The 19,256-nt window shown below is 41.8% G+C and overlaps 1 protein-coding gene across 2 annotated transcripts in view; it reads left to right on the top strand.

Annotated features, from left to right (window-relative positions):
• Positions 1 to 19,256, top strand: part of ELMOD1 (ELMO domain containing 1) — a 448,590-nt gene that overhangs the window by 223,419 nt on the left and 205,915 nt on the right. For both annotated transcript variants that reach the window (XM_086935243.1, XM_086935244.1), the window contains exon 3: positions 15,442 to 15,587. In XM_086935243.1, coding sequence (XP_086791369.1) covers positions 15,442 to 15,587 — 146 coding nt within the window. The remainder of the gene's footprint in view (positions 1 to 15,441; positions 15,588 to 19,256) is intronic.

The raw sequence follows: 19,256 nt of genomic DNA, 5'->3' as shown, positions 1-19,256 counted from the left end.
GTAAGACTGAGAAACTGTTTGGACCAGTAATGACACACTGTGAAATTTTGCTGTCTTGATTCAACTTTGTGGAAGAAAGGAGTTTTTATTTTCACTTTTGGCACTTTATACGATATGTAGTTACATTTATTTGTGATATAAGATTTTATATTGTATGTGTACTTTTATGGTTTGCAATATAACCGAAATAAAGTTTGATTGACTTGACTTGACTAATTAATGTCTTAATTATCATTTTTTTTGTTCGTCCTCACAAAAGAGTGTGTCAGGCATGTCCAATAATGCTCTTTTTATTCCCCTTAGTTAATGAGAAAAAAATCTATCATTTCCTTATGTAGATTTAAGCAGTGTGGTTCAATTGCTGTATCTGATTGCGGGCCGACCATTTCCTTAATGGTCTTGCAAAGTGTCTTCTGTCTCTCCAATCATTTCAAGCAGGGCAACCGGGCTGATCTCTGGGAAGTGGGCAACTTTCTTTTTAGTTGTATTTTAAGCTGCATTGGTCACTGGTTCAAGTACGTGTCATTGTTTATGCACAGTTTTCAGAGCTGACCTTGCTTAAAAGTTGTTGTTTTTTTACACCTCCTACTCAGGAGACTTTTATGTCTCTTTACAATTCTTGTTTGCCAGAACCCAAACTCGGCAATCTTTTTTGCACTCCTAATATGTGCAAAGTTCTTCTGCTACACTTAAGCTTAGTTCATCACCTTCTCAGTTTCAGAAACGAGTGATAACACTTCTATTATGGGATTTGACACTGATTTATTTTTTTACCCACATTTCAATAGTTTTTGCAGCCAAGTACTTGTGCACTCGGTGCAGGAAATCTACCGACACATCTTTAATGATACTTGCCACTCATCAGAAAAGAGTATTCCAGTCATCTGGGACTAAGGGACTGCAGTAACTAACTGCTGGTGAAATTCCACACTCCTCTGAACATCTGTCAATGAATTCCTTTATGCTATGGCATTTTGTAACGGGTTATTTTCATGCAATAGTTCATTTAATATATATATATTTTGTTTTAATACGTTCAGTGACGTCAAACCTGGTCAGTTAAAAATAAAAAATGAATATGTAGTTTAATATAATCCTACTCAAGATATTGCTGGACAACTAGCAAATGGTCTTGTCTAGCTAAACAGCATGTAGATTTAGAGATAGGCAATGATGACTAAGGGAATATGTTTCACTGAAAGGTTCTGAGGCACATCATATGGACAACAATAATCTCATCCAGCACCTGGACCAAAATACATTTCTGTTATTCACAGTCACCCCAGCTACAGTTTTATGTTATGCATGGAAACCGTGTCAATTTCGCCTGCTTGCCTCAGTTGTGCAGGGGGAGAGAAAACATGGGAGAGTCATAATGAGCACACCTGCCTCCGCAGCATTCTATGTCTTACACCTGGTGTCCTAACACTGATCACCACATTCCCATTCATACAAATTGAAAAAGAAAACATACCTGGAATCCTGCTACTCTCCCACTCGCACCCAACATTAAAAGATAACTTTGTGTCCTGCTTCTCACACCCACCTCCCTCTGTATAATTTATTCTTCCTGCCCAATTTGTTTAAAGCAAATGGTGTCCAGCCATCCCACCCACATCATACTCTGTTTGCTGGCTACATACCGCAGCTCAAATATGGAAAAGTACTGCCTGCCCTCCTGCAACCCAACATCCTTGGTGCCTTACCTCCCTCCTACAGCCAAGCTCCCAATGGACCAGAGAGCTGGAGCCCTGCTGACAGGCTCTCTGAAAGCCATTATCAATCAGTACAGGTTTGGAATTCCAGTCAGTGTGGGTCTGCAGAAACCTGTAGCTGACAGGAAATGTGGAGGCTGGAGAAAGCATTGTGCTGCCCCCTTCCAGGCTGTCCTTGTGGTGGCAAATGGTTCTTTCTAATGGATGGTGGAGTTCTCTCTTACTCATCTACTGGAAATGACCAGGTCTGCATTCCTGAATTCCATATGGTTGTGGATGATGTAGGAAGAATACTTGCACTATGCATACTTACACTATGCAAACCTACACAAGAAACAGTACTAGAAGCTGGGAACAAGTATTGAATCCTGCTAACTATAATTAGCGAGCTTTGTGTATTAAAAGTTCTGATTGAGCAAGTATTACTTTTGCTACTGACCTGATGGGCTGAGTGCAGAAGCTTATAATAGTTCTATAACTAATTCCATTGACAAGAGCATCAGCTGAGGTAGTCCTACTACCACCTGAATGAAAGCTCATCCAATTAAACCATATGTCTCCCAAGCCATCCAAAATGGCCTCACTACAGGGGACTGCTCTAGAGTGTCATAGGCATTGATAGACAATGGTGCTCCAACAGTACATGAGCTGGGAGATGGAGCAAGCAAAGATCCAATGGTAGACATGGTTGACACAGTGCATCGTCCCACACCACAGGAGCTGCGCAGATACCACATATCATCCAATTCTTAGTGGGCGCAACAGTTTTATTTTCTATGTCTCTTCAATGGTTTAGCTGAGACCTGCACATTCTTCAGGGACCCAGAAGAAGAATCAGACTGTGCTGGGTCACAATTGTGGATCGTAAGACCAAGCATCAACACTCTCAGTCCGCACGATCCTGCAGCTGTAGACTCACTGCCTGGATGGGAGTTACAAACAGCAAAACTCAGGGTCATTGGCTGGCCAAAGCTGAACGAACTCAGGGCATCATAATGGTTACATGGAGAGGCTCCTGGTGACTGCCATCTGTCCCTCCATGCCTTAAGCACAGTGGAAGCTATGACCATGTCACAACTGGGTAGTGTCCCCGATGATACTCCACAAATCGCACAAAAAAACTATACAGAGCACCATATCTTCAGTCATTTCTGCAGCGAGATCCTCAGGTAGCAAAACATTGGTCATCCCCAAGGACACCACCTTAACTTCTATTAAGCACCCATTTATGCTGTTGGGGTTTCATTTGCAGTTCATTTAATTTTCCCGGGCTCATTTGTATTTTGCACTCTTGCGAGAAATTCACTATGTAGGGTTTGTCAGTTTCGTTTGACTGGAAGGGGTCTTGCAGCTCAAACAAATTTGAGAAAAAAATTCCTTGTCACAAGCACACAGGTGCGCTTATCATTTTTGCATACCTGGAACTCACAGTTTGAATCAGGGAATGCTGTTCAAATATACAGCCTGAATATTTGTTATTAAGGCAAGTACCGGCAAGCAGGCACCCCAGCACAAGCAATTGACCTGGACCACTCCTACGGAGTGCTTAATTTTCTTTCCACTCAAAGGGGTTTATATTGTCATGCTGTCTTAGTGAGCGACAATGTGATTATTGGTCCAGTTATCTACTTATTCAGACAAAATATTTAAAAAATATTGACAGCAACCCAATCCATTTAAAGTGGAAGGACTATCCCTTTAGAACCAATCCTCATTGTGAGAAATTGGGTAGTTGGTAGAGTGGGGTGTTAACTCTGCTCAAGCAACAGCCACAGTCCCCGTCAAGGTGAATCACAAAAGTCACTAACTTAACATGTGCTTAACTCTGTGCTTAGCTTGCCACAAAAGCAGACAGGCTTAACTGAGAGGCAATATGTAAAGTATTTATACAGCACACAAACAGGGATAAAGTGGAAATACAAAATAAGAAAAATCCCACAGCAATTTAGAAAAATAGAGTACATTTTAATACATTATTTGACACCAAAATAACAAATCCAATCAGTAGAACCAGAGTTAGGAATTTTTAGAGTTTAAGGTAAAAACTAGCGCCTAAAGATCAAACTCAGACATCTAGTAAAACACAGACATCTAGTTGCATGAGACCGGGTCAAAGTCTAAAAATAAGGCGTTGAGTTGAGTCGGATTGAGCCTGGTCAGCGCTTACCTTTGGACTTAGAAGAAATTTCAAGAATTTTGTTTGTGAGAAGGTAGAAGTTCAGAGGAGCTAGTCTTCAGGCGGTGTCCAAGGAGGAGCTGTTGTCATTGGGGAGCCTCTTGATGAGGTTGCAGTGGAGAGTTCCACATTCGAACTTAGTCTTTATTTAAGAAGTAGAAAATCCCCAGCAGGACGAGGCTGGAGGCTGTAGCCGACGAGGGCTCCAAGAGGCAGATACCCCTTCTGCGAAGGACCAGATGAATAGGATTTGCTGCTACAGAGAAAGTCAGGCGGCCAGTGATGCATCTTGGTCTCAGTTTTCTCTTGGCTCTCAGCAATTTTTTGCCAAAAATATTCAAATTCAGAAGTTTAGAATTTTGGCTATATGGGCACCCTTATCACCACCACTAAGGGTCCAGGACTGGAGGGACACCAATTGGGGGGTTAGGGCTCACTCAGGCTGGGTCCAGGTGTGGGTTCAAGATGTTTGGAGCCTTTTTGGTCTCTAAACTTCCAATCAGGAGGCTAGCCAGCTAACCTTTGGAGTCACTCTGGTAGTCCTGGATTCAAGAACAGGGCTCAAACAGCAGGGAAGGCCTCTGAGGATTCAAGGTAGACTTCAGGCAGAAGAGCAGGCCTTCCAGGTGCAGCAAAGCAGTATTCTGAAGTACACAGCAGGCCACAGCAGCGAGCAGTCCTCTGAGAGTCCTTCTGCAGGTCCAGAAAGGGAACTGAAGAGTGGGTATGAGGGTCCTTTTTTATACTGGTACCTTCTTTGAAGTAGGAAAAGTTTAAAGAGAAGTCCTGTCAAAGTGCTTGAAAATTACTGCCTCTCCTGCTCTGGTTCCAAGCTGGCTACCTGAACAATGCAGTGGGGACAAGTCCTTTGTGTGAAGGCAGTGCGCAGCCTATTGATTTGCAAGTAGGGCTATGCCCAGATCCTTCCCCCCATCCAGCCAGTGACTGATAACCCATCCAGGCATACTTAACCCTCTATTGCATGGCTGTCCGGAAGGAATAAACAAAGTCCAAATGTCAACTACAACCAGTCATGTGACCCAAAGCCATGCTGCAGGCACCAAGTAGGGCAGAAAAATGTCAACTTTCTAAAAGTGGTATTTTCAAAATTGTAAATTAAAATATGACTTTGCCATTAAAAAAGGAATTTTAAGGACAATTTCTCAGAAAGCAACCATGAAGATTTCCTATTCCCAATTATCCGTTAGCACTTATTAAATGTAATTGTGCGATGTGTGGCTGTGGCATTTTTTGCATAAGGATAGATCTGCCGCATTTGCCACATAATCCATTGCTTGCTGCATAATCTGCAGACTTTAACAAATAAATTGTTTCTAGGTCAAATGGTTCAAAAGTTACTAAAAATGGGGCAGTGTGTGTTGCTATGCAGTATGATCCTTTTCAAAGGTTGACTTGCCACCTTTATGCTGTATTTGGGTGTTAAACTGGTACGAATGAAGTGGAACCAACACCCAGACAGTGTTTACAAATGACAACATAATCAAGTGATACTATCATAAAATGTGCTGATTACTTAGCATAATTCGCCTTTTCTTGTTGCATACTTTACACAACCCTGCATCATAATTTCACCCTTCCCTGCTGCATAATTCCAGTGGCCCTGCCTATGGGAGAGGTAGGACTCAAAATAGAGAAAAATTAATTTTGGAGTTTTTCACCACCAGGGCACAAAAAACTTAAAATTTCATGTCCAACATTTTAATTACAATACACCCTGTCCTATAGGCTACTTAGGGCCTACCTTAGGGGTGATATTATGTAATAAAAGGGACATTTAAGGCTTGACAAGGGGAAATATTTTATCAAGTAGAATTGGCAGTTTAAAAATGCATTCAGGTTGCAATGGCATACCTGGGACATGTTTTAAGGGGCTACTTAAGTGGGTAGCACAACAGGTGCTGCAGGCCTACTAGTAGCATTTAATTTACAGGCCGTTGGTATTTATAGTATTCTACTTCACTAGGGACATATAAGTAACTTATATATGCCAAGCAAGTGTAAGCCAATTTTCCATATCTTAGGGAGTGAGCACAAGCACTTTAGTACTGGTCAGCTGAAACCCAAGCAGTCAGGCTTCACTTAGAACCTATGTGTAAAGTATTTATGCAGCACTTCAAACAGTAATAAAGTGAAAACACAACACATTAGTAGACAAATAGAGTTGCATTTATTCTTTCGTTTGAGACCAAAACAACTAAAATCCAATCAGTAGAACAGAAGATGTGCAATTTTAAAAAGTTACGTGGAAATAGTGTTTAGAAGTACAAAGCGTCAATTGTGGTTATCTGGTTGCACCAGACTGGGTCAGATTCACAAGTTCAATGGAGCGCGGGCCAAATACAGGGGCTACGTTAGGCCAGCTGAAGAAAGAACCTTAACTGAACGAATTAATAGAATTTATAAAGCGTGATCAGCTGCTCGAAAAGGGGCGCCCTGGTGCTAGGTGATAGTAAGACGCACTGAAGGAGACTGGGGAATAAGAAAAGATAGGCCCGAATTAGGTCTCTTTATAGAGGTGGGTCTTTAGGAGGAACGTAAAAGAATCCTCAAAGGTTGCACATCTGATGTGCTTTGGGAGAAGGTCCCAGATTTTCCGGGCTAAAAAGAAAAGAACCTGCCACCCACCCTAGCCATGAAGATCTTGGGGACACATAGCAAGATGAGATGGGCAGAGTGCAGTGCTCTACGAGGCTGGTATCTTTTCTTTTTGTCAAAAGATATGTATCGGGCCTTTAGTTTGGGTGGCCTTGAAAGCTATTGTCAAAGCTTTGAACTTTAAACTTTTATTAATGGGAAGCCAATGAAGGTTTTTTAGACTATTTGGAAATATTCAAAAACACTCTAGTTGCTGCTTTCTGGACCCGCTGCAGTCTGTTTATCAGTGCTAAGGGAGATTCTAAAAGCAGCACATTGGTGCAATTGAGTCGAAATGTGATCAATGCGTGAGTAAGGATTTTTCTAGTGTGTTCAGGTAGAAATTTGAGTGTCTTTCTTAGAGATTTCAAAAGGGAAAACGAAGCTCCTGCAGTAGCATTAATATGTGGCTTAAAAGATAAAGTATTGCCAAGCTTAACCCCCAGGTTTTTGGCAGAACTGATACAGCATGATGCATCCCCAACACAGGACTTCCCCAACACAGATCTTCCACAGGTTCAGAGGTGTACTGAAAATCCTGGTTTGTGGAGTACTGCGAAATCTCATGTTGAGGACCTGCAGGGCTGCAATCCGGTGCCCTGCATTGGCATCCAGGATATCGTCGACCAGGATCTTGCGATACGAAGTCCTGCGCCACAGAAGCATCCCACACCCATGGTTCCAAAGAAGCTGCTAATTCCGGCATCATCAGCACTGCTGCCGTCGATAAGGGGCTTGCGATGTAAAGGCCTGCTTTGAGGGTGGTCATACGGATCACTGACATAATATCGACTACACAAATATAGAAGTACCAAAATATTGAAGAAAAAATATAGAATGCAAAAATATCGACTTCCTATCTACAAACAGGTAAGTACAATAATGTCGTTTTAAAAATATAGTTAGTCAAACTATCGTTTTTTTTTATTGTCTTAAAAGTAATTTAAAATTAATGAAATAATAAATATAACATTTACTATTACCACTCCAGTGAGTGCAACAGTGGGGAAATTGTTGGATAGCGTACGGGTAAAAATTACTATTCCCACTCCAGAGAGTGCAACAGTAGGAAAAGCGATGGATAGCGTAGGGGTAAAAATTACTATTCCCACTGCAGAGAGTGCAACAGTAGGGAAAGCGTTGGATAGCGTAGGGGTAAAAATTACTATTCGATATTAAATTACTTACCTTCAATTCAATATTTTTCACCTTTATATTCTGTAAATTCGATATTTTGTCCCTTCTATGTTTTGACTTCGATATTTTGGTAATTGTATATTTTGAATTCGATATTTTGTCTTGTTACCGGTCATACAGCGGCATTCAGAGGTAGCTGTAAACCTTGATGCAAGGTCCTGCATCAGGGATGTGTTGAGCTGCGGTGGTTCAGAATAAGCTGCAGGGCTACAATGCGAAGTTCTGCTTCATCGGTGAGGCTGCTGTCGATGAGGGGGTTGTGATGAGAAGGCCTGGGTTGAGGATGCATAATGCAGGGGGAGTTCCAAGAAAGCTAAGGGTTGCTATGCGAGGTCGTGCATCAGTAATGCATTTTGCTGTGTTGGTTCTGTTCACTGGACCACAGATGGGCTGAAAGAACCCCTCCAGGCCCACTTCCAAGGGCCCAGGATTGGTGTCACCACTTGTGGGAGTAGGATTCACAGCAGACAGAGTCCTGTTGCTGGGTTCAAGGTGGAATATAGCCTTTTCTGTACCTGAGGGTCTGATCAGGAGGCCAGCCAACTAGCCTTTGAGTCACTCTGGTGGTCCTGGGATCAAGATGCAGGTCCAGTCCTTCTTTACTCAGGAAGCCGAGTAGCAGGACAACAGGGCAATAGAGCAGCAGTCCATATTGCAGAGCAGTACAGCAGTTCTTCTGGGTCTTCCACAAGTTTAGAGGTGTACTTAAAAGTTGGGTCTGAGGGTACATTATTTATACCTGGTACCCACACACTTTGAAGTAGGTGAGATTCTTGAGGTTTACACCCACAGAGGTGCTTGGAATTTTCTGCCTCCTGGACCTTGCCCCAGTTGTCTGGGGTCACAAAAGGCTAGTATCTACCCCTTTGTTACTGTGCTCAGGCAGAGCCTTTCTGAGGTGAAAGTATGAGATGTGAGAGCACCCCCCCTCATCAAGTCAGAGATGGCCCATGCTGCCATCACCTATTTTTCTTTTTCTCACTGTCTGGGAGCAATACACAAAGTCCAACTGCAACTGGCTAGCATAAACAGAAGCAGTCAGACTTCACTTAGAAGCAATGTGTGAAGTATTTATGCAGCACTACAACCGCGACATGTAAATCTTGAAGGTACATGTTCAACTTTTAAATGCACTTTACCCTGCGTCTGGGCCGTTGAGAGCCTACCATAGGGATGACTTAAATGTATTACAAAGGAATGTGTAGGCCTGGCAAAAGTTTTTTTTACCATGTCGAATTGGCAGTTTGAAACTGCACACATAGGCTGCAATGGAAGGCTTGAGCCGTGTATAAAAAGGCCACCAAAGTGGGTGGCGCCATTAGTGCTGCAGGCCCACCTGTAGCATTTAATTTCCAGGCCCTGTGTACATGCAGTACCACTTTACTAGGGACTTACAAGTGAATTCAATGTGCCATTTGGGTGCAAGATAATGCTACATGTTTAAGGGAGAGTGCACAGGCATGTTATCACTGGTTAGCAGAGGTAAGATGTGCAGAGTCGTAAAGCCAGAAAAAAGGAAGCCAGCAAAAACAAGAGGATTAAAGGAAAAATGTTGGGGGAAAACAATGTCAAGGATGTAGGTACAAAAAGGCCCTTATGTTCTAATTATAGGACTGAGCCACAGATGAGTTCCTGCAATAGTGAAAAACTTTACATTGCAACAAGGGCAGAATATTCTAAATGAAACAAGGAACAATAGAAAAATAAGCATTAAAATGTTGAAGCACACGATCCATAGTGGTAGTTATTGGCTCTCATCCACTTCATTGCATTCAATAGAGCTCTCAAAAAAGCAATATTCTAATATAGTATTATAGCCCACTGCCTAGGGCTATAATAGTTGTTAAACGCCCTCAAACTGAGTTATAGACTTTTAACAATCAGTTTGCCCAGAGGCAGAAAAGCCACACTGCTATTAGAACATTTTAACGACCATCGGTAAAAAGTCCTAAATTCAAAAGGTAGAAACAAAAAGACAAACATTGGAATGTTGGAGCAGGACATCTGTACCAGTCAATATTGTCTCTGATGGATCTCTCACCATTCCATTGTTCTCATGTACCATTATAGCCCACTGCAGAGGGCTATACTGGACTTTAAGATCCCTTTAACCAAGTTATGAACATAAGCCAAAGGCAAGGGCCTATTAAGAATAGAACATATAACTACAGGTGTAGCCCAAGGATGTAGAGCTATAATGATTTTAGAACATTCCTTCTGCTGAAGGTATACTGTTCTGAATGACACATGGAGAAAAAGATGGAGAAATTGGAATGTTCGATTAGAAGATAGATGCCAGCTATTATTTGCTCTCAGCACTCCATTGCCTTTAGTGGAATTCCCAATATTCCAATGTTCTAATATGCTGTTGAGCATATCACTTCTGTCCCATTAATACATCACAGAAAAATAGACTGTGTAGAATGTGGAATGGAATGTGTGAAGAGATCTGGAATGTGTGTGGTGTGCCATTTGGTGAGGCACTTGGAAGAAGCCTGTGAGGTGCTAAAAAGATCACGTGGATGCTGCACGGATAAATACATCTATTAAAGACTTTAAAGATTTCAGCAACCTACATCATATCAGTGGCATCAAGGAAGGGATTTGTCTTTCTAGAAGGAATTGCTCGGATCTGCTGTTACATAGAAGACATGACTGTGTGTGAGATTGCAGTCTGCTGTACTGATTCCTTCAGGGAGTCGTAAGTATATATAGTATTCTTGCTTCATTCAGGGGACACTGAAGAGAATGTAAAGAAAGATAAATGTGCTATAATACACACCACCAATCATTTTATGCTATGAATGCTCTATTTCAATAGGACACATTTGCCATTGGTGGTGTAGCATCTAAGCACGTGGGCTGTCTGAGTTTGCATAGCCAGACTAGTTTTGAACTCCCTGGAGTTCCATTTTTGTTTATATATGGGCTTTCTGAGTGAGCATTGCTGTTTGTCTCTGTGTGGCTCGAGAGCCAGATCCAATGATGTGACATGATTTGATCTTTTGACCTCAGTATTTGAAAATAAACAATAGCTTCCAACTTGTATGATAGCATAGAAATCCATAGTATATTATCAGGTAGTTTCTTAATTTGCAGGGTACACAGTTTATGACAATACTATCATACATCACAAACAGCGATGAATGTGTTTCTTCCAAAAACACATAGCTTGATTGTGCATCTACGCTGTGTATGGAGGGCAATGGAAAATACAACTTTAAACAGCATGTACTCTTTATGTATGTTGAGCAATGGAAAATATTGCTTGATACACCATGTACTCTTTGTGTATGTTTGTTGAGTAATAGTAAACACAGCTTGATATGACATGTATTCTTTATGTATGGTGCACAATGGAAAACATTGCTTGATCGTTCATGTACTCTATGTATGTGCTTAATTATGATTAATTGCGCAGCTTGGGACAAGCTGGCTGATTCGTGGGAAAATAAGAGTATTGCTGACAGTTAAAATATTCTAAAAATTAGTGGTCATATATGAAATCTAAAAAAAATGCAAAAATGGATCAAACCCAGATCAGTTGACTGGGGGTGAGTGTTTGTATTGTCAACGCTCCGTCCATCATCACCTTTGGTTTTTCAATATATGAAATCTAATCAGGTAGTCTTGCCATATTTTCAGATGTCCTTGAAACAGCCGTTCAATAAAGATATCTTCATTAGGGTGGACATTAAGATTCCAATGAAGTGTCTACAAATGAAAATTATTGACCTGATCCATGAAAGCCACTTTGGAAGAGCATTTAAATGAAAAGAACATGACATGCCGGTGTTGAATCTGACATCCTTTTGCATGATTTTCCCAAACATTTTGTCTTCAGTCCTCCTGTTTTTGCTAATTTCGTTTTTGCTGGCCTTAGAACCACTGCTAACCAGAGCTAAAGTGCTTGTGCACTCTCCCTAAAACATCGTAACATTGGCTTCCATCCAATTGGCACATTTAATTAACTTGTAAGTCCCTAGTAAACTAGTACTACATATACCCTGAGCCTGTAAATTAAATGCTACTAAATTGTACCACCCACTTAATTAGTCCTGTAAACATGTCTCAGACCTGTCATTGCAGCCTGGGAACACTTTGGAACTGCCAATTCGACCTAGCAAAATCAAACTTTCGCTACACCTAAATCTTCCTCTTTAATACATAAAATTCGACCCTAGGGTAAGCCCTAAACAGCCCATATGGCAGGGTGCAGTGTATATAAAGAGCTGGACATGTACTTTTAACTTTTACATGTACAGGTAGTGAATTCAATTAAATTCCTTTTTCACTTTGCAAGGCCTACCGTACCAAAGGATATTACCTTATTACATTTAATAAGGGACAACTTTCAATTGGGAGCAGGTAGAGAAGTCAAGTTTTGGCTCTAAATGTTTTTTACTTAAAACCCTCTTTAATGGTAAATTTGGATTTTTAGCCACAATTCTGAAAGTGGCACTCATCCCAACCATTTGGTGCCTGCATCCTTTCTCCTGGGTCACATTACTAAGTGTAGCTGGCAGTTGGTCTTTGTGTATTACTCACAGGAAGTGAGACAAAAGGGGAATAGATGTTGTCAGGATGTGTTTATCTGTGTCAGGCTGAGGGGGAAAAGCTGTCACCTACCACACTTGATCACCACAAAGACTCTGTATCAGTACACTAACAAAGGGTTTCACACTAGTTGTTTGTGCCTCCAGATAAGCTGGGGCCAGGGCAGGGAGGAAGCAAATCCCAGGCCCCTCTGTAGGGGGGAGTACTCTAGAAAGATCTCTCACTTCAGAGTCGTCACCTCTTATAAGTAGTGTACCCTCAGACCTAACTCTTCAGTTCACTTCTAGACCTGTGGAAGACTCAGAAAAAGGACCGCTGTGCTGCTCTATGGCAAGAAGGACTACCCTCGTGCTCTGCCCTGCTGTCTTGGTGCCCTGCTGTCTGAGTTAGGAGGACTGGACTTGCATCTTGAACCCCGGACCTCCATTATGACTCAAGGGCTAGTTGGCTTGCGCCCTGATTAGAGCCTTAGGGACAGAAAATGCTCCAACATTGTGACCCCTGCACCTGGGCTCTGGCTGCTGTAAGCCCTAACCCCCAAGTAGTTCCCCTCCAGTCCTGGACCCTTGGAAGTGGGGCTAAAGATTCTGTGCCAGCCTAGATGGGGTCTCTACCAGAATTGATACAGCGCAACACATACCCAATGCAGCTCTTTGCAGTTCCTCATTGGAACTGAAACAGTGCAACACAGCCACAATGGTAGAACACATCGCATGATGTAGCCTTGATGCAAGCGTGCATTGCAGCCCTCACAGCTCATCGGAGCCGCCATTGCGTGACACATTCTTCAATGCCCACTGTCAGGATTGAAGGGATATTTCTCAGAAGACCTTTGCCCTGAGCTTGTGACTTTATCCCAATCCAGCCTGACCTGATAGCCACAGTTGGCGTTTTGTGCTTCTAGGCAATATTTTTCCTAAACCTTTAAAGTTGCATTTCTCTGGTTCTACTATTTAGATTTTTGTCTTTTTGGTGTCAAATAGTTTGTAAAATGTTACTCTGTGTTTCTAAATTGGTGTGTGATGTTCTGGAATAGTGTTTTCACTCTATTAGTGTTTGTGTGCTGAAGAAATGCTTTACACATTGCCTCTTAGTTGCCCCTGACTGCTTGTGTGCCAAGCGACTGGAGGGTTAAGTTAATTTAAGATTTGCTCGTGTTTCACCTTGAAGAGAATTGCTACTGCTGCTTGAGTAGACTTTCACCTCTCTCAGCCAGTAACACAATTTATTACATGTGGCATATGGAGTCTGTGGTGAAGATCAAACAAAGGAAAGATACATGGGAACAGGTTTCAGCCTTTGTTGCACATGAAGTCTCCAGGGGGTCTTGAGTTAAGAAAGTGATGGATATAGTGTGTCTGTCTGCGCTGTCTTAAACAATTACCAAGGTCACAATTATCATAGCTGATGAATATTTGCAATGCCTGGCTGCAGACTCTGTTAATGACAAAACAACACGTATAATGTTCAAATTTATGAAAGACGGTTTCTTTAAAAAGGCGCTCTAAAGAAATATGAGAGCATTACATAGCACCTAAAAGGGTCTACAAATGAAAAAAAAATATGAGAATGTTGCAAGTAATTGTGATGTATTTACCCCGTGCAAGCCGAAGGTGTTCCTGGAGAACTATGGCATAAAACAAAGAGGAACATATCTACATACCCTAAATCTACTGGACTGTCAGAATAAATGCACAAGCAAAGGGGAGTCACTAAGTATCTCAGGGAAGTTAGAACGCCTGTTTTTCTAGATATCAGCCCTTCAAGGCACATGTATTGTAGCATCTGGAGCTCCACACCTTGAAGGACTTCTTATGATCACCCCAGAGAGAAGAAGAATATCTGGTACAAAACTGTAACCTGAATGGATTGCGTCATATAGATTCAAATAATTTCATCACCATGAAGTGTGCGAAAAGCCAAGAATTTTTAACATAACATAACGTGTATTTGTAAAGCACACGTTCACCCAAGGGTATCTTGGTGATGAATGACAGATGTTTATTGTTACCCAACTCAATGGTACTCCACATGAATTTAAGATTATGAATAGGCTGCCATGGGCCGAGTTAGACCTCTTTTTGAAGCAGGAGGGCAGATGAGAGTGCTAGGTTTATTACTGGGACGGATCCAGGAGCATCTTCCAGCTCTTAAAGTGTGATGGACCAAAGTTATCAACAGTATGGTGGCAGCTGAAAAGACAAAATCACCCGGAGGAGCAACTGAGCAACAACTGGAAAAGCAGAGATCATTTGATGCATGAAGCTAAAGTGCCGAATTGCATGATATTGAGGCAAGGCACTTTCTGATGTCGTGTGCGATTCGCAAATGGCTGGACCTGGGTGACGGAGGTAGATGAGTTGTTCCAGTGACTTTGTGCATCGCATTGCTATTTCTATGTGTACCTAAATGCAGAAGGTAGAATGTAGCCTTAGTGATTACATACCAGAATAGTAAAATGTTTGAGTGTGAGATGCTTGGAGGGATCAGCAACTAGCATTGGGCAGTGCTTGCTGGAACCACTGCTGGATGAAGCCTGGAAAGTGCTTTGAAAACACTTGTGTATGTTCCAGTAATAGATGACCTAATAGTACCTATGAAGTTTCTTTTGGCCCAACCTCCTTTTCTAATGTACTAAATATATCAATCTAGTGTACTATCAACCGCCATGAGTTGTACATTGTTCTGCTGACCAAGCTGTTGTGATATTTTTTAATGTTTATAATGACTTCACCCATTGAAATTTCTATATTTGGACATCCATGCAAAACAGAAGTGACAACATCTTCCTTTTCCAATAACAATAAAAACACATGCTTGTAAAAAGGTGGTGATTCACTTATGCACACTACAACACGCACCAGGGACTCACAAACCATGGACATGTCTTAAAAATAAATGTCAGTGACACAAGCCTGAAAGTGAAATATCGTCAAATGCTTATGAGTAATCGTAATTAAAATGCATTTTCTGAGCTTCAATTGTTTGTGAGAAGGTTTGAGAGGAGGATATTTGATTCTTCACTGTTTTGCACAGTTTATCTAACACAAGTTACCAATTATGCTGCTGGTTATTTATACATTTTTGTTACATTACGTTTGTTGTCTATATTCTGTTGTTAAATGAGATATTTTCTTTCAGAATGGTGGTGCAAGTCTGGCTGTATTTTTACTGCATTTGCTTGTGGCGCTGCTTGAAGTTTGTCTTGAGGAAACTCACTGGACGGTGTGAGCTACAGAGGATCTGCTATAACTCTAAGCCTGGAGCCAGAAGAACCACGAAAATAGGTAAATATGCACATTTGTGTGTGTGTGTGTGTGTGTATGTGTGTGTGTGTGTGTAGTGCTTAATGTGAATCTGTGGTTTCCAGTGCTCGGCACCGGCACTTGATTGGTTGCATAGAGACTTATGAAAGTCTGACACATGGTGAGACAAATGTCTTATTACATGCCGCCTATGCTAATCTTATAGCTGTGGGGGCCTTGAATAGTCTGAATTGTCAAACTTGTAGGAGTGTGTTAGTTAGTAGCTGGTTTGGTACTGTCATTGGCAGCAGTGGCAGCTGCTACTGGACAGGGGTGCTAGGGCGGGAGAGGGGAATATGATGAAAAAAAAAGACTTACCTTTAACAGCCGGCCGCCGCCTCTCCTCATCGTCATCTTCCTGTCCTGGCCGACAGCAGGAAGCATCTGGGCACACAGGCTCCCATGAGTCAATCACAGCGCTGGAATGCAGCGTTGTGACTGGTCTGAGCGCAGTTGATCGCTGCTCAGACTGGAACAGGGAGCCTGTGCATGTTCCTCACTAGGCTGTGTAATGCAGCCTGGCAGAAACATGCAAAGTATGCATGAACTGTTTGGTCTGCCCAAGAGAGCCAGACAAACAGTTCATGCGCACTTAGGGATTACAGACCACTCCTCCCCTCTTCTGGCAAGCCCCTCCCCACCACTGACTGCCTTAAGGAAAAATAAAATGATAATGACTATATATTTTATTTTACCTTTTTAGCCGTGGGGCAACGCTCCTCCTCCCTAGTAGAGGAGCCGCCACTGATTGGCAGTGCTACATTGGCAATGGGTGATGTAGGCTGCAGTGGCCTCCTGATGAGGGTCCTGGCACTTATCTTTTTTACAAATTATGCACTGTATATAACCAATACATTATATATTCGCAAGGTGTTATCCACCAACACACACATCGGCAACCAGCTCGTCTCTAGTCTTATGATAGATTGAGTGCCTTTTCTTTCATAAAATAGGGCATGTAGAGCCGTGCATTCAGTTATTAGCTGTTGGTTTACTTACCGCCGTAGACATTAGCCGCTTCGTCATAGTAGCTTCTGCTTCAGGGGGAAGGGCACGTGACGAGTGTTCATGTGATAACTGACATTAACAAAAGGGAAAATGCTTCAAGCAATTACATGTTGTGTTGAATTGACTTTTAACACGGGTCAGTTGTTTCTACCACTTCACCAACGATCTAAACAAGTAATACTCTTTTACTTGCTGTGATTTCGAGCCATTTGTATTCATGTTCAAAATTGCCTCTTTTCTAATCTTCATTTTGCCTTAGTTTCAGTATAAATGACCGTCTTTATTAAAATCACCCACACACTGCCCAAAACATGATGTGGAACAATAAGAGTGCTGTCCAGGAGAAGTATGCCGTTTGCATATGACGTCACCCCTCAGTGTATAGTTTGGCAGGTGACAAGTGCTTAATTTGAGCCAGTCGTATCCGGTGTTGGGCACCGGAACTTAATTGTCAACACCAGCACTTTTGACACCTGCCACTTGGTGGCACTGCATGCACAATTTAGAGATGAGCAGAACCGCAGTTGGGGGCCTAAAAAAAGTTAAGGATTGTGCCCGCTGACTCCTACACAGCAGGGGAATTCCAGGTAAATTAACTAAGAAACATGAAGATTGGCGCCAGCATACAGTCTTGCTTTCATCTTTTTGCAGCGCTAAATGAACTAGAAATGACCCCCATTTTCTAACCCCCTTCCACCCGACAAATCTTCAACCTGGGGTGTCTGTACGAAAAGACTGCAGAAGCTTTGGTAATCCTGCATGGATACCCAGTTTAGAATGTTTACTCCACAGCTTTCCTCTTCCTACTTTGTCAAGGACAGAGGTATAATCAATTATAGAACAATTTAATATTCTCTGCACCAACTGAACAAAGATAAGCACATCATTTGGCATCAATGCACCTGCAGGAAAGCTCGATTGGACATAAACTGCTTGATTCAATGCAGGCGGCAAAACCTTTTAAATCTAGTGTAACATACAAGTTCTGTTCAAAGTCGAGCAGGGATATATCATGGAGTATTTTTCTGGGTATTCTGTAACAGTTTTATACAAAGGTACTAAAAGGCAGCGCTCCTAGGGACACAGAAGAGGTTTAATTATTGGATCTTCCTCAAGGGTGTAATAAGGCTGCTCAGAAAGCTAGACCGAGTTTTAATAATGCTATGGCTACGACATTCGGGGCACGTGCGGGGAATGAGATTTTGATATCAATTTATGATTATGATCAATTTAATAATTTATCTCATTCGTCAATTTCGGACCGATTTGTATCTGTCATTGAGTAAAAGACAACCCCCGCATAGGTTAGACAAACCCCATTAACTGACGCCACTCTGAAGAACCACTTACAACTGATAAAGTTTAAGAGTTTTATATGAAGTAAATTTGAATGCAAATACAATCCACTCAGGATAAAATCTCAAAGTATACAAAATACAAAATCAGTTACAATATCAGCAACTTAAGCTTCGATGTGAAGTGGTTCCTTCTGCGTCATCTGCAGTAAGATAAAATAATCAAGTTAAAACTGTCCCTACTCTATGCTACGTGACATCCCTACTTCGCAAGTTTCTTCCCTAAAAAGGTGTCAGCAGTTTGACTTCCAAAGAAGTTCAAACTCTCTTAGCCTCTAAAGGAATCTTAAGTTTCAGAAGCAGTACCCTATCTGCCTACCCATCCGCTCTCTCTAAGGGTCCTCGGCCTACTGCTCCCTTGCGCTCTGATCTCTCAGCGCATCTGCTCAAGGCATCTACCCTTGCCTTCGCTCTGAGCAATTCGCCCTTCTCTGATTGCCCTCTCCTGATTGCCAATTGCTACCTCCTCCCCGGGGTGCTGTCCCTAAAATACACAATCACAGTGTGGGTGGAACGCCCCTTGACGCCCACCACGGACTTTCCCCGATGATGTCAACTTCCTGCTTCTTCCATTGGTCCATTCCTTGCGTCGTTCGTTAAGTTGACCTTTCTCCTTAGCTGTCATCTTCATCATCTCATTGGCGACTTTTACTGACTCTTTCGGATCAAATGTCATATGAACTTAGACAAGTCTTTAACTTATACCTGCAACTCTTTAACCTTCTAGATCCTGTGAATGCTCTTGTCAAAACATAGTTCACATTCAAAAGTGTCTCTCCTCACGTTCGAGCAATAAGCTCCGTCCGGCATTGTCACCTTAAATCTAACAAGTGCTAGACTTCTTGGCTCTCACGTCCACATCAAGCTATTTACGACTTTTACAAGCCCTCTAAATTACATACATTTGACTATGCTCCTTCGAACTCTTGGTCAGTCAGGTTACAATCACAAATGACCTAAACTCTTCTAGCATTCCTAAAAACCCTCTACACAGTATAACCTTTGGCATACATTTATATATTCGTACTTTAGCAAAAAGTCTTAGTTATACTTGAATACATTTTACATAGAATATATAATACATAGAATACAACTGCGTAGAGTATAACTTATGCATTCTCCTTGGTTACATCGTTATGTAAGTTCTCTTATACATGTATCCACGTTACATTTCTCTACGCCTTTCCATATAAAGTTACACACGTACACGAATTCTACTGTGCACGTTCTACATTTCCTAAGCATTTCTACACATTTCTATGTTTACTCATTAGGTATACGGGCCTTC

This window comes from Lissotriton vulgaris, chromosome 8 (genome assembly GCF_964263255.1).
Source record: "Lissotriton vulgaris chromosome 8, aLisVul1.2, whole genome shotgun sequence".
In the NCBI taxonomy this organism is placed as follows: Eukaryota; Metazoa; Chordata; class Amphibia; order Caudata; family Salamandridae; genus Lissotriton; species Lissotriton vulgaris.
This window is presented reverse-complemented; position numbering and strand designations above follow the sequence as displayed.